The sequence below is a fragment of the Mytilus edulis genome, chromosome 14 (genome assembly GCF_963676685.1).
Source record: "Mytilus edulis chromosome 14, xbMytEdul2.2, whole genome shotgun sequence".
NCBI classification, from domain to species: Eukaryota; Metazoa; Mollusca; class Bivalvia; order Mytilida; family Mytilidae; genus Mytilus; species Mytilus edulis.
In genome coordinates this window covers 21,553,574-21,569,532 of record NC_092357.1, presented here as the reverse complement: position 1 = coordinate 21,569,532, position 15,959 = coordinate 21,553,574, and the positions used below count along the sequence as shown (strand labels likewise).

The 15,959-nt window shown below is 31.2% G+C and overlaps 1 protein-coding gene across 1 annotated transcript in view; it reads left to right on the top strand.

Annotated features, from left to right (window-relative positions):
* Window positions 1-15,959, top strand: part of LOC139503826 (titin-like) — a 118,155-nt gene that overhangs the window by 92,005 nt on the left and 10,191 nt on the right. Inside the window, exons 44-56 of the mRNA XM_071293758.1 lie at window positions 1,463-1,480; window positions 3,841-4,140; window positions 5,755-5,841; window positions 7,283-7,582; window positions 7,991-8,134; window positions 8,683-8,970; window positions 9,465-9,746; window positions 10,291-10,308; window positions 12,152-12,437; window positions 13,449-13,587; window positions 13,856-14,055; window positions 15,149-15,301; window positions 15,824-15,944. Coding sequence (XP_071149859.1) covers window positions 1,463-1,480; window positions 3,841-4,140; window positions 5,755-5,841; window positions 7,283-7,582; window positions 7,991-8,134; window positions 8,683-8,970; window positions 9,465-9,746; window positions 10,291-10,308; window positions 12,152-12,437; window positions 13,449-13,587; window positions 13,856-14,055; window positions 15,149-15,301; window positions 15,824-15,944 — 2,336 coding nt within the window. The remainder of the gene's footprint in view (window positions 1-1,462; window positions 1,481-3,840; window positions 4,141-5,754; window positions 5,842-7,282; window positions 7,583-7,990; window positions 8,135-8,682; window positions 8,971-9,464; window positions 9,747-10,290; window positions 10,309-12,151; window positions 12,438-13,448; window positions 13,588-13,855; window positions 14,056-15,148; window positions 15,302-15,823; window positions 15,945-15,959) is intronic.

The following is a 15,959-nucleotide window of genomic DNA, read 5'->3' as shown; positions in this document are numbered from 1 at the left end:
GATTAATTATTTTTATGCATAGGGTCTAAAAAGTAGCCAACCGTATTTGAATTTCATATGTATTCTTCGGCAATGCTTGGACAGTAAATTATGAGGGTCTGTATGGGGTTTATAGAATAGAGAATAAGGGGAGGAAATTTCAAAAAAAAATATTGCAGTGCTAAAATATTAAGAAAAGAGAATAATGAGCAAAAATGCCAATAAAAAGTAAACAAAATAGAATTGCAAAAGTGTGCAAATATGATTGTTGAGGATTTGAATTATCTTGCATAGACAGTTACTGTAAACTTAGAAATTATTGTGAGGTTTTTATTAATGCGAATAATGCGACAGAGTAAATTCTTATATCTGATAAATTATGATAATTATATCTATGCAGATTTTCCTTAAGGTGGTACCTAACACTACAGGGAGATATCTTTGTAGAGTCAGCTAAACGTTTTAATTAAATTGTGTTGTAAAGGGAATATTAAGCTTTTCAATGATGAAAAAAGTAAAATCACAAATATACTGAACTTAGAGGAAAATCAATTCGGAAAGTCCATAATCACATGGCAAAATCAAATAACAAAACGTATCAAAAACGAATGGACAAGAACTGTCATATTCCTGACTTGGTACAGGCATTTACAAATTTTCAAATGTAGAAAATGGTGGATTAAACCTGGTTCTATAGCGCTAACCCTCTCACTTTAATGACAGTCTCATCAAATTCCGTTATATTTACATTGATGCTTTTAATAAACAGACACAATAAATAAAATAGTCAAAATATGGGTACATCAGTCATCATCGTATAACAATTTTAAAAGGAACAATTTAAGAGAACACAAAAACATCTATTATCAACGAACACATTCATTGATTTGAGTGTCTGATGTCAGAAAATTTTATACGTCACATAAATTTGTCGTTCAATGTGCATACAAACGATTTAAAAATTTTACATAGGCAATGTTAGCATACAGGGTTAAAAAATCAAAAGTATGTAAGAATAAATTTCAGAAATAGACCGAGATTTAAACTAGTCCAAAAGTTATATATAGAATTTAAAAGAATCCACAAATAGTTAATTCCACTACGCGATTGAATGATTTTGACGTTTGTGGTTCAAAGTATGTAGTAATTAATAATAGAAATATATCATAATGACATATAATAGAACAATATCATACTGACGGGATCTTTTAAAGTACAGAGTCACGTTATAAGAACAAAAGAAATACAAAAAGTCGCATATATACAAAACAAACCACCAAAAAACGAAAGCCAATACAAACACATTGACGAGATGTATAAGTACCGAGCCACGTCAAACGAATATCACATAAAACCATTCAACAGTAAAAGTAATATTAATAATAGAAATTGGTGTGGCGTTCCATAGAACATGATGTTGCTTTATATAATGTTAGATTGTTGATATTTGTAGACTGACAAAGATAATTGCATTGTATTTCAGAAGCTCCTATTGAAGAAGGTACAGTGGTACAGACAAAACTACCAGCCTCTAAACTATTAACAAGGCACAAAATATTTATAAAATTATCAACAAAATATTTATATAATGTCAAAGCTGTGGTCTCTTATATTTTTACAATTTCCCAAAAAAGGAGAAGAAATGGAAATCCAAGATTCAAAGAATTAAGGTTTTTGTGAAAACTAATTTTCGAAATATTGTCTTCGAAACTATATTTGTGCCTTGTTCTTGTTAAATTATATGCCATCGGATTTTCCAAAGTTCTAACATATTTGAATCAGATTATTTCTAGTAACTTTTGGTTTTAGACAAATTAAAAAAAAATGGGGGGAATGTATGGGCAGTTGTACTAATGTTTCAAATATGATTATCTGTAAAAAAAAAAATTACGTAGAAATAATTACTGATTCAAATTCAAATTGCAACTTACTTGAATTTTACACAAATTCATCCATCTGATTGGCTAATACATTGCCTCTATCTGGTAAAGCAGATTTAAATTAAAGTTCTTGCATACTGTTTCCTGGAGAGAAAAAAATCAACCATTAAAAGCTATACATGTACATGGAGATGAAGAGCTAACAAAAGAATTTTATTATAAGTGCATAACAATAGACACAAAAAGGCTTTTGGTAAGAACCACCTTTTAGGGATTCAATAATTTGAATTCCTTTCCAAAAGCTGGCGAGTGTTTATTATTGATTGATAGATTTTCAAAACTGAGTCTATAGAATCTGCTTCATTCAGTAGAGGTGCTTCATTTCTTTAAAACTGTTTCAGAGCACTTTTCTAATCACAATTTGCCAGCATGGTGTGAGCCGCTAATTCTTATATTGCAGTTTACATGGACTACTTTTTGGAGTTAGAATAACATTGGAGCATGAATTATACTGACAACTCACGTTGAAACATGTTCTATATATAGGAAAATATCTTTCCAAATGTTCTCTTCTGTGTTGTACCTAATTTTAAAGACGATATATAAGAGGTGTTCATGTTGTATTATCTCTGCCTTTCTGTTTTGTGTTGTTGAAGTAAACAATCTACTGTTGATATCCTTTCTATATGTGTTATATTAAAAGTTAGAAGAAACTTTGAAAACAAATAGCCAATTATCTCCCCTTTATGTTCAAGGAAGATAATTAATAATAAGTTTGATGCTATGAGAGAAATATTTTCACTTGGTGTAAAGGAGAATTTATTTTTTGGTATTTATGCAAGTATTATTCACTTTTGAATTCAATTAAGATCTGTACTAATGATTTATGATAGAGTTAGAAACACTTTAGATTCTATAAATAGACATAAATAATAATTAATCATAACTTTCATCAATAACCATATTAAATTTGTTATATCAGATGATAGCAGTAATAATTGATTATTAGAAAATAGAAAAGTGTGATTAACTGTTTTAACTATTAATATGTAATATTGAAACTAAATTCATTTTTTTTAATGGTTACAAAAAAACAAAATAAATTTTAAATGGTAGATTTTGATTTTTTTTTTCTTGATTGTACTTGTAAAAAAATATTTTAAATTCCTTAAACTATTTTTAAAGGTTCATATAATGACGACTGTCATCATTTATTTATATGGCATCCAAAGTCAGAGTCTCTGAAAAAGTGATTTTTTTTCTGCACTGTTTTCATACTCATGCGATGGTTCATACAACGAAAAATTTGAGATTGATCAATTTCCTTATCATGCTTTTAATTGTAGCAAATCTTCTATGTGCATATGGTTTATTTATTGCATTTTTTCTTCAAAAGAAAATATTTTATGAAAAGTGTTAGGATAACATATTAAAAATGTTGCTTTTGTAATTTGCCTATGCTTAAAAAAAATATTCATGCTTAATTTCAAAGCACTCATTGCAAAATTTTGTCCTGTTTTGTTGTTATCATTATTTTTAGATAAAAATTACGTCATAGTATACTGTAGACTGACTTATTTTTGTATGGATACTTCATTTTGCCTACAATCCTTTCTTTTAGTGACCGTTTGTCATAAATTGTCTAACTTCAATGCTTCAGTTATGCTAGAAAGGATCCAAGTTCTAGTGGGGCAAAAACAATTTTCCTTAATACGGCTTGTAAAATTTAGTCTGTTTAAAGTATACCCAAAGGCAGAATCCATAAAGGGATTTTCCAGAAGTAACCATATGCTACTACATGTATAACGGACAAAATATATAAGAATTAGAAGGTATTGACCCGTACAATAATAAAAACATTTTCTTTTTTACCAAAAATCATTATTGATTAAAAAATATGAACTTCTGAGCGTGAAGATCAGTAATTGATACAAATATGTTTGTAGTAAACATTTTCTGACAAATCTGCTCTGATTTACAGTTCCACCAAAGTTACCAATGGAAACACCCCGATTGACCAGCGTGACAGGGGAGAGAGCAATGCTACACTGGTTGTCTGCTAGGATACCAGCCTATGCCAAGAAAGTACCCATCACATACATAGTGGAGATTAAAGAAGACAATATGCCTGGTTTCTCACATTTCCAGAGTGGAATTATAGATCCCAAATTCCTCATTGAGGGACTTAATCCTAACATGAGTTACCAGTTCAGAGTAAAGGCAGAAACCCAGTTTGGTTGTAGTGATCCTACATTGGCAGTTTCCCTGGATCGAAATAAAGGTATTGTCTGCAGTCATGGCTACTATAATTATTTGTAATAAATTATGGGTAGAATGTTGAATTGTTAAATTCCATGAAGAAATGACAAATTTAGATACAAAGCAGATATGCATTCAAATTTGGAAGGAATTAGTATTGTGTACACATATTTAAAAAAAAAAACTGCTATTGTCCCATTTTTCAAAAAAAAAGTGAGTTATCTTCCATTTCTTCAAGAGTTTCAACAGAGTATGTATTCAGTGGGAGTTTCCTATGAAGAAATCATATAGTTTATATATTAATTTTAAAAAGTTAAAACTTCGACAAATGCTAGAAATAGAGCTAAATTAACCATAGACCTGAGTAACCCAAACAACTGATGGTTAATTAAGCATTTATAAAAAATATCAAAAGTTGTATGAACTAGAATTTTGATCATCATCATTTCCTAAGGTTAAATAAGAAATTTTCAATTATTGCAATATGAACTATATGAAAACATGCACCTAGACAAATGCCAGATAGGATGTAACTTTTTTTAAACCTGGTGGATAAATAGAGGGTATACCAAAAACCATATTGGTAACATATGTGTTGCACTTTTGTTTACCTCAAAATTACAATCTGTGAAATTTATGAAAATAAACACACCAATGAAAAAGATACAAATATTTGAGGATGTCTATGTTTACAGAGGAGGAGGAATCTGAGTTAAAACTAGAGGATGTACGAAATCTTATACAAACATTACAGGGTATGTAAAGTGTCCCTTTCTATATCCATGGTAACAACACAATTCTTGCACTCCTTGAAAACAACAGGCGATGACTTCTTATGCATTGTTTCCTTCCAAAAGCACTTTCCTTCATTTTTTTATTGCCAACACTGTCAGAAAATCCACATTCCCACTTCCTCGATGCCCTTGCAGAGCCAAAGTGTTTTGACACAGTGTTAAAACTGAATCAATCAATCAACCCCTCTTTGTCCTCATATATCCCATGTAAGTCTACACAGTGTTAAACCATTATATAACAAATATTATCTTACATATATGGCCTGTTTCTAATTTCTGCATGAAGAGATATTGCTCTAATTTTTGTGCTATTTTCACATTTCTTGATAGTTGTGAGATAAAATATTTATCCTCACTGGTGAAATATCTGTTCTCAGCAATTGATTGGTCAAAATTTAATTAATCAAGTTCTCTTTGGGTTTTTTTATGAATTTTCCTATTGTGACGTCATGAAAAATGGCAACTTTGAAAATGAAGGATAAAAATCCTTAGGGAATCAGATTTCATCACTACAACTAGTGTATTACAATATTTCTCCAATTTCAATAGTTAAATTTTGATTATTTTAAAAGCTCAGCAAGCCTTGCACTTTAAATGATATAATTTAACTGCCTCAAGTAGATAAATATTGTAACACACTGCATGTAGCAAGTTGCAGTTATGGAATCTATATGTCATGCATTTCTCCAGTACTAATGAACAGAAATGCTTCATACTCTCTACTTATGTAGACACATTTCCTGTAGGTGATGTTTTATGAGATAAACCCAGGTCAGATTTCCACAAGGCATGGGTAAAGAACTTATTTTTATAGTGTAAAATTTGGTTTTGAAATTTTGCAGACAAAGTAAAAAGACCACTGATAGACATGAAAAGAGAGGACCTTGAAATTCCACAGGTGAAAATGAGAGATGCTGCTCCCAAAGGAGGTTAGTATAAAGGTTAAAGAGTAGTTCAAGTAAAGGTTAACAGGGGCGGATACAGGATTAGACGTTAGGGGGGGCGCAGAATAAAATTTCGCAGAGCGGAGCAGACGAAATTTTTTTTTAGGTTAAAATAAACAAAGTTATTGAAATATTCTTCTAGAGTGGGTGCAATGTAGATAGATATCTTGCCAAGCGAAGTGTGGCGAGAAACATTTGTGGTAAAATGAGCGAGAAATTAAAGTTTCAATCTAAAACCGCATAATTTTAATGACAATCTACATTAACCATAATGTGAAGAGTTGACAGATAGACAGGCGGACCGACAGACGCAAAGTGAGACGAAGCAAATGACGATTTTTCATCTGACGAAAACGAAAATTATTACTGGTACAATTTATTTGTCAATTCATAATACGTGTTTTTATTTTTGTTCTATTTTCGGAGGTCGTGCTAGACTTTTCAATTCTGTAAAAAAAAATTGGCCGCTAACCACTAAAATCAAAATGAGATCCTTAAAAAATTGTGCTTATTTTCTTGGGATCCCATGTAATACTGTAGTTCCTACGGGTTTGGTCCTTGACCGATTATACATGCTTCGGCAAAATTTATATGTTGCAAGTGAGAATCATATATTGTCACAGAGATATTAAATAATGAGTCAAATTAACAAACTAACTCGCTTGAACCATAATCTTTATCTTTTCTTAAGAAAGAATCTAACTTAGACTACTTTCTTGGTCGTGCCATGATGAAATAACCCAAATAGCGGGTAGGGCACTTCCACCTTCTTCGTGGGAAAGTGATGTAGGGATGTTTTTGAACTTCGATTATCAAAGAAATTGTTTATTAAAACTGCAACTACCATGTCACAATTGTTTTATTCTAACTGCTGAAAGCCTATGATATTTGTCATCAAACGCAGTACCGCATTTGACACCTTCCTTTGAAGTATAACATGTTTATAGAACTTAAATAAACAATAGGTCAGTTGATTAGTAATCACGTTAAATAATTCTGTTAAATTACTATTTTATATAGTAATACTTGTTTGAATGTTAAAACAGATTGAATGCGACGACATTAGGCTAGCTTTCGTCGTCTCTTTGGATACTTATTACGTGTGGACAACCCATGCTTTGCAAATTTTAGGGGGGGCGCACGCCCGCCACGCCCCCGCCTAAATCCGCCCCTGGTTAAAGGTCAGAGGTTACATATAGTAGGGGCTTACCATGAAACTTTTTAAAGTTTATTATATGACGAGTTTTGAGGTGGGTTCATTAATGCATGAGTGGTTTTGATCCATTGTATTTTTTAAGGAAATGAATATTGAATATTTAGAAAATGTAGCTGGTGTTTAATTATTAGACTAAAACCTAGAAATTAAATGTAAATAACTGAAATGAAGAATGTCAAACTGTTTCTAATGATTTTTTCCTTTTGTCAGTGCCACCTAGGATGTCATCCTCACGACCTCTAATTACCAACCACTACGGAGGAAACTTGCTGTTGACGTGGGGTCCAGCAAGAGTTCCATCCTATGTTAAAGGTTCTTCATTAAAGTACACTGTAGAAAAGCGTGAGCCACCACATTCAACGTGGACGGTTCTGGCCGATAACGTAGAAGATAATGAATATGATGTGACTGGATTGAATCCAGAGCGGGATTACATGTTTAGAATCCGAGCTAAGAACCAGTTTGGTGCTAGTGATCCCACAATGCCTTGCAGTGTTATCAATGTCAGAGGTATGCTGAATAAATGTTGATTTCTTTTAATGAGAAAAGTTTGAATTTAAATGGTTATGGCCAGAAAATGTTTTTTGTCTTTCTGCATCGATTTTACCTGTTAGGAATCAGACTCTTTCTATTGTACTTATAGGCACTAAAATATATATTACAATTCAATTCAATGCAAATCTTTATTGCCATAACACTACATATTTATAGTATAATATTATATTACAAAATACTTTAAAAACTTGCATTCATCTTTGTTTAATATTATAGACAAAATGATGAGTGTTTTTAGATATAAAGTAAAAGACTTTCCTTTGCTTTTGGGAGAGTAAAAATTTTCTGTTGGTAATTAATATACCATATTCCTTAATTTATTCAATCATAATTCTGAAGTGTAAAATTTGTTTGATCTTCTAGATGACTATGTACCTCCAGTATTCAGCAGATCCCAGTCCCGTGACAGTGGAACACCAAGGATGTCACGACGATCTTCCATAGAGAGTCCACTAGTCCTTAGCAGACAAATATCACTGGATGAGAGTGATGACATGTATAGAAGTGGTATGTATTTTGCACTGTAAACTTTAATTTATGGGGTTATCTCCCATTTTTAAAGTTTGTTTGACAAATTGTTTATGTTTTATGTAAAAATAATTAGTTAGATCTTTAAAGTGCTTCCTCACAAGATTAAAGTCTGTAGGAAAATACATTGTAATATTCAAACTCATTAGACCCAATCAGAATTGCTCCTTCTTCAATCTGACTCTTGCTTGTTGAAAAAGCAATTCCACATGTCTATTTCTTTGGTTTGTCTATGCATTGGATCAGAACCAATGGCAATGGCAGATTCAGGATCACTCGGGGGTGATTTGAAATAAAAGCTATTAATGATTTCTCCATTATGAAAAGGATCTATTACATCAATGATTTATAATACAGATTGACCTCTGATATGTGGAAAGATTTCCAATGAGGTAATTGTTTATAAAGGACTTAATGACAGATATAGATGCTAACAACTATAGAATATAAAAAGGAAGATGTGGTATGATTGCCATCTACTTTACATTCACAGAAGCCTGTTCATTTCTTTATTGTTATCTTCACAGGTATGCCCCCAGAATTCAAATCAACAGTTGAGGAGTTACAGTATGGGGTATTGGGGAAAACAGCCAGAATCAACCTAGCTGTCAGGGGTTTCCCTCTTCCTGTTATAGAATGGACATTCAAGGGAAATAACTTGTTTGATAAAAACAAATATAAATCTATCATCACACCAAGTGGAGTTATTACCCTTGACATATTTAACCTCTGTCTGGACGACATTGGAGAATATAAATGTACAGCGGAAAATGACAATGGAATTAAAATTATAATTGTACAGTTAGAATATGCAGGTTAGTCACCTTTTGTGTTCATTAATGATACCAAGTAATGCAAAAAACTTATAGGAAAGAAATTGTTATTAATAGATTTATTATATTGAAGTCATAATTCACATAAAATTGTTATTTTTTAACATGAATTATCTCCTCGTCAATTAAAACACAAAATAATTTTGTTGAAAGTGTTAATTGCATCAATTAAATCCTATCAACAAGGTTAATCTCATAAGTTCAATCAATTATTTGGTGTAAACAATCAACATATTGGTTAAATTTCACCTAACATTTTATACCTTATGGAAAACATTTATCAATTCATATAATATTTTACAGATTAACAATTTTTAAACTGAAAATTATACCACCAAGCTAAGACTGATAGAACCACACTAAAAAATTGTACCACAATGGATTCACAGTCCTATAAGGGCCTATGGAGAACACTGGATTAGATAAAACGAATATATTGGATCCAAAGTAATCTTCATGTTTATTTTTCTTTCTAGATGCACCAACATTTATTGAACCCACAGAAGACATGTATTTAGACAGCCACAAGAGTGGTAGGTTTGAATGTAAAGTAGATGGTATTCCATATCCAAAGATACGTTGGATGAAAGATACCCGACCAATTACTGAAACAAGCCGATTGAAGATACAACACACCAAACCAAACCAATGGTCACTAAGTCTGAATGATGTCATTTCATTGGATAGTGGCTTGTACACATGTGTGGCTGAAAATGTGGCAGGAAAATCAATTTCTTCTTCAAATCTGTTTGTTGATGGTAGGTAAAATGAAGGGAGTTAACTCTTTAACAATCTATGGCTACATTTTTCAGATGGATACTTTACATGTATGTTTAAGTTTATGGTTCCAAAACTCCTAGACCTATGGATATATTAAGTGGACTACTGAATGAAAATGTGAATAATGTTCACCCTTGAAAATAAATTGGTTCCAGCATAAGAAAATTAAAATATATAAAAAATTAAAAGATGCAATGTTTACAATGCTGATCAATTGTTTAAATAATTTTTTTCTACTAAAAATAAAACAGTTAGTTATAGTCATAGTATTAGAATAATTTGATCATGAATAATGATTAATGTTTTTATCAAGTAGAACTAACCATAAAGAAAAATATCATTTATAAGATATGTTTTTGATTATTTTTTTCATATATCAAAATTATAGTGTATATAAAATCTAAATTTGTTTGATTATGTTACAATTTTGTTATATACACCAGAAATATTGAAAATCCTAGTTATTGTCTGGCTAGTAACAGATTTATTTACTGACAAAATTATAATTATTAAAATTTTCAGATGATAGTGATAATGAAGGTAAATTTCCTGTAGAAGAAAATCAGTTTCCATAGAAACATCCCTGATCCATAATGACCTCATTCTGTGTGCCAGCATGTTAATATTATATCACATTTTAAATCATATTCACAATCCATTGAACTCACTCTCAAATATTTTGTATTCCCCATTAGAAAATCCTTTCATATTTCTTTATTTTCAATTTAAGTTTAAAGCTGAGTAAAATTATTTCCCTTATCATACCACACATCATATTAGTCTTGACCATTTTTTCTGCAAGTTTAATTTGATTTTAATGTGCAATAGCTATTAGGTTAATTAAATCAGTATTGTGCATTTGAAATAGCAGGAATTATGTGAAATTATATTTTTAATTACACCTTTTACCTAAATTAAAAAAGGTTGCGGCAACTTGCAGAAAATTAGGTTGTCACATGAAATGGTCTCAGTTGTATATTAATTTCAATAATTATCTAGAAATGGTCACTTGAAAAATACATTTCTTACTAATGTTTGATATATTTGATTTTTATTCCAGTGAATTCAGTATTATGCCTTGTTTATTTTGTTGTGTCCTAATGATTTTTCTAGTTTTAGCTATAAAAACAACATCATTAATACATACATTTTTCATTCAATGCTATTATATAAATAACACATAGCTGAGAGGGTGATAGAGCAGATTGTTACTTCAAGAAAACATTGTCAACCGCGGCAAAGCCAAGGTTGACAATGCTTTTTCGAGGGGTACCAATCGCTCTATCACCCTCTCAGCTATGTGTAATTTAATTTTAATACCGAGTGTCCTATCATTATTGCCTTTTACAGATGAATTTTATTCAAAAGTATTTTCTATAACGTCACGAACATAACAACGTTACGGGTATTAGAAAAAAATAAACAGAAGTGAAGCAAGATGTTTTATATTTTTTATTTTGACAGTCAAATAATAGAATCTAAGCCAAAATGTAGAAATTAAGCTTTGTCTTTAATAACTTAATGTAAATTCAATTCATTGTCTTTTACCGATTTTTGATTGGTCTTGACGAGAGGGTGACATTAAAAAAAATTGTCACCCGCTCAGCCATATGATAGAGTAAATCAACACCACCCTTGTATTAGCCAATCAAAATAAGGCATTTTAACGTGAAGTGTAATAAAGTCATATGTAGAAGTTTACTTAGACACTTTAACAACATTACATGTACTGGCTGTTTGAAACTCATAGAAAACAATTAATAAGAAAAAAAAATGAAAGGGAGTTCATTTTTCTGACCTTTAAATTAAAAGGTTTCTTTCTATATAATTTGCCGATTTTAAGTGATCTGTCTTGTAGAATGAGAGAAACAATATCAAAGAGAGACAGAATATACCAAAGTGACAGTCAAACTCATAAGTCTAAAATAAACTGACAACACCATGGCTAAAAAAGAAAAGGACAAACAGACCAACAACAGTACACAAAACACAACATAGAAAACTGAGGAGTACAAAGGGTACTCTCAAAAGTCCAATAACAAAAGACAACACTATGGTCAAAAAGAAAATTTATGTAAAGAATAAAATGAAATATCCTTATTAAAAAGTATATGTTTACCCTCTAAAGATTCTATTGTTGATAGCTTTCTTTCCATTCATAAAAAATTCTATTCAGCAAATCTTATTACAATTTATCTCGGAGTTGAAAATCATACTGTAGAGAGAGAGATCTCCAGTTTTGCAGGTTTTAAAGTTGCCACCTACTTGATCCCTATTTATTTTCCATTTTTTTTTAATGATAAGCTGAAGTTTAAAGGTTAAATTACCTAAATAACTAAACCACAGAGACTAATGGTGTCTAATTTATACTTTTAATTTGTAGAACTTGAGACCACAACTAAACAAATATCGTTCCGTGAGTCTGTGTTTGAAGATTATTACTATCCACTTGAGGAGTTAGGCAGAGGTCGACATGGAATTGTCAGAAGAGTTATACAGAAATCTACCGGAAAGGAATATGCCGCTAAAATGATCCCAGCATGCAATGAGGAACTGAAATTTTTCTTTGGACATGAATTGAACAATATGCGTCGTATTAATAACCAACGTGTTCCAGCAGTCATTGATGCGTTCCAGTCGGAGAGACAGTTGGTCATTGTAATGGAACTGTATCCTATGATCTGCATGAATGGTTTTAGATTGCATGGTTGAATGATTTATGCATGAACTAACATTGATTGATTGATTGGTGATTGCTTTATGTCGCATCGGCACAAAAACAATATATAAAGATCTTAGAAGATGCAGAATAGATTTGAAAAGGTGAATATTGGTTAAATACTAATAATTATTTTCTGCATACATACCCGTAGCCAGGGGGGTTCGGGGGGTTCGGACAAAACCCCCCTTGAAATCAAATAAGCACTGTTAAAGTCAACTTTTTTGTTCAAATTGTGACTGTTAAAGTTGAGTTCATGAGTCCAATGAACCCCCCCCCCCCCCCTTGGAAATTCCTGGCTACGGGCCTGGTATACATGCTTTATGTTGCAGTTTTATGGCATTTTGAAAATGTATGCCTGCATTAAGGAAATTGACTGTTGATAGGTTGAGGTTATGTAATTCTTAAAAAACATATTTCAGATTAGAATCCTTTTTTTTAAGGAGGTCGGTTTTATATCATGTGTAATTATGTTTTATTGGTTTTTCTTAAAACAAAATTTGTGTTTCTATTGCAGCTAAATGCATGACATTTACAATGGTAGTACAGAAGCATGATGTGTGTAGTATTACAAGTACTGGAGTGTGTAGAGCTACTTGTAATTGAATGTGTAGTATCCTATCCTAGGTTATGATGTGTGAAGTATCCTCACCAAAACTAACAATTTATATTTTATGTCTAATTTTTTTGTTTGATTGTATTTAGTTTGATTTCTCTAAAAAAAAAAATATTAATCATTTTATACACCAGATGAGTATAAATGCTTTCTTCTGTCTTCTTAAAAAAAAATCAGGTGCACTCACCAGAAAAGATTTAGTTTTGAATGAGTTACAAAATAGAGATTAATGAACAAAATCTTGAGAATAAAAAAAAGGGGAAAGATGAGAAAAAAAAAAGGCAAAAAAGATCAAGAATAGAGGTAAATTGAAATCTTAGATATTTCCTTAACCAGTTTAATCAGTGTCAAAGGGAGATCACTGCTAGACCACATCTTGTCCCAGGACAAATGGACTGAAATTGAGGCTGTGAAGTATGTCAAGCAACTCTTGGAAATACTCAGAAATATCCATGCATCAAGTATTGCTCATCTTGATATCAAGGTAATAATTTTTTTTAAATAGTGTGTATTGGTCATTTCTTAAATTTCTACCAATATCAAAGTAAATATAAGAATATTTCCTGATAAATAGAGTATTACTATATAAATAATTTGTTTTATTTAATATTTTTTAAGTTTTGCAGCTGATTTTGTTGTTTTCATTATTTTTAAGGATGAAGACAGAGTAAGACCATTTATTCATTTTAGACTTTAATTTACATTAAAAGTCTTGAGTTTACATTAAAAAAAAATTATTATATTTTTTCCAGCCATCAAATATTTTCCTGTCAAGCCCAGATTCAGATCAGATCAGACTGATTGACTTTGGACTCTCTCGTCACATGTCTATGGATTACGATGTCAAGTTAAACTACGGCACAGAAGAATTTACCTCCCCTGAACAGATTAAGAATGAAACTGTTTCATCAGCATCAGATATGTGGAGTGTTGGCATTCTTACTTATATTTTGTAAGTATAGTTTAAAATCATATTAACAATCAAGATTTGGACACCTTTAAATATCTGTCCTTGCATTATATCATCAGCATTTTCTATTTTGAGATGGAAAATTTTGACTTGTATTTTCTAGGTACGGTTATCTCCCCTTAATAATTCAAAGTGATTTTGTCCCCTGATGAAGAATATTGCTGCAACTTCAGCATAGAATTACTTGGAATATAAAGCCTCTTTTTCGTTCTTTGTTATATCTTAATAGTTCAGAGTATAAAACAAACCCTCCCTTCACAGCTGAACGTTTGACCTGTAACTTCTACTTCTGAAAGAAAGCATCCAAAAATTTTGTGAAGATATACATATTTATCTGAAAGGACTCAGGATAAGACTCTTTTAACCTTTCTTATGAAAATTCATGAATAATTCAAGGGGGCTGATATATATTGTGATTTTACCACGGGTTGGCCCTATATGCCAAATATTTTACCTTGAGCAATTGCGAGGGGTAAATATCGGCATAAAGGGACAACCCGTGGTAAAATCATGATGCATTCAAGCCATTTCCATTCTAATAGGACAAAAACAGGTATTCTTTTGGATCAAAGCACTCTAGGTGAAGGCAAATATTTTCTGTTCCCATAAATAAACTCACTATCAAGTTGATGTAAAAGAACGGAGAAAACTGAATTAGTGACATGCTTAAACAATTTACAATAAAGTATTTAGATTGGTTTCGATGAATTTAAATGATAAGTTTACAAATATGTCTTATAAAAAAAATGGCTTAAAACACATTTTAGCATCGTTTGTTTAAGTTTCCTTGTTGTGATGATTTTCGGTTTCACAAGCATGTATTTTCCCATAATATGTTTATATTCTGACGTCATCGTTCTAAGACGTCGGGTAGCTCATTCATAAAAAAATACATATGAGGTGGAAGTATGATCTGAACAGCTCAAACAATATATTCATATTTTACCACGGTTGTGTACTCAAAGCATTTGAAGGACGTCATGTTAGAATGGTAGACAATCCATAACTTTCTATGTCCCTGTTATAAATATAAATGAAGATTTAAATTAATGAAAGTCTAATTATGTTCATTCAGATTGAGTGGTGTATCTCCATTAAGGGGAGAAAACAACTCTGAAACATTGAAGAAAGTGATGGAAGGCAAGATTAACCCATTGGAGGAGAATTTCAAACATGTGTCAGAAGATGCTATTGACTTTTTGGCAGAACTTTTAGTAGTTGATCCATGGTAATAATTAAAGTTATAATAATAAGTGATTTGAGAGTGAGATCAGCTTTCCTTCTTATTTTTATAGTTACCTTTTATCGTGTTTAGCCCTTTCCAGCCATGTTTGGGGCTATGTTATTTTCTAACTTTTTATATATATTTGTATAAGCTTAATATATTCAAAATGATTTTTAGTCACATTTCTTTTGTAAAAGACATGTAAAGGAGTTGCACATGAAAATTACCAATCAGTGAACTTGTGAGCAATATTTATTCTACATTTTTAGAAACATTCTTTATATGATCACAGGTCAGTGCATGCGTTCATAGTTTAACTATTAAATTAGGATTAAAAACTTTTATGTTTGTCCACTAGGCATAAGAATCACCATTACAAATGATGCTTTAAAAAATTTAAGAATTTACAGAACAATAGATTAGGTGGCCAAGAGTAAATTCTAGTTAGGTTAATGTTCAATCACAGTTGAAAATATGAATAATATTTTTAAAAATGGTGTAATGAAATATTTCCCCTGTTTACAGTGATAGATTATCAGCTGCTGAATGTTTAATACATCCTTGGATAAAGGAGTCAGCAGAGAAGAGCAACAGTTCGCTTGACCTTGGTCCACTTGTTTCATTCCAAGCTAGAGATTCATCACAGGTATGTATTGGTCAA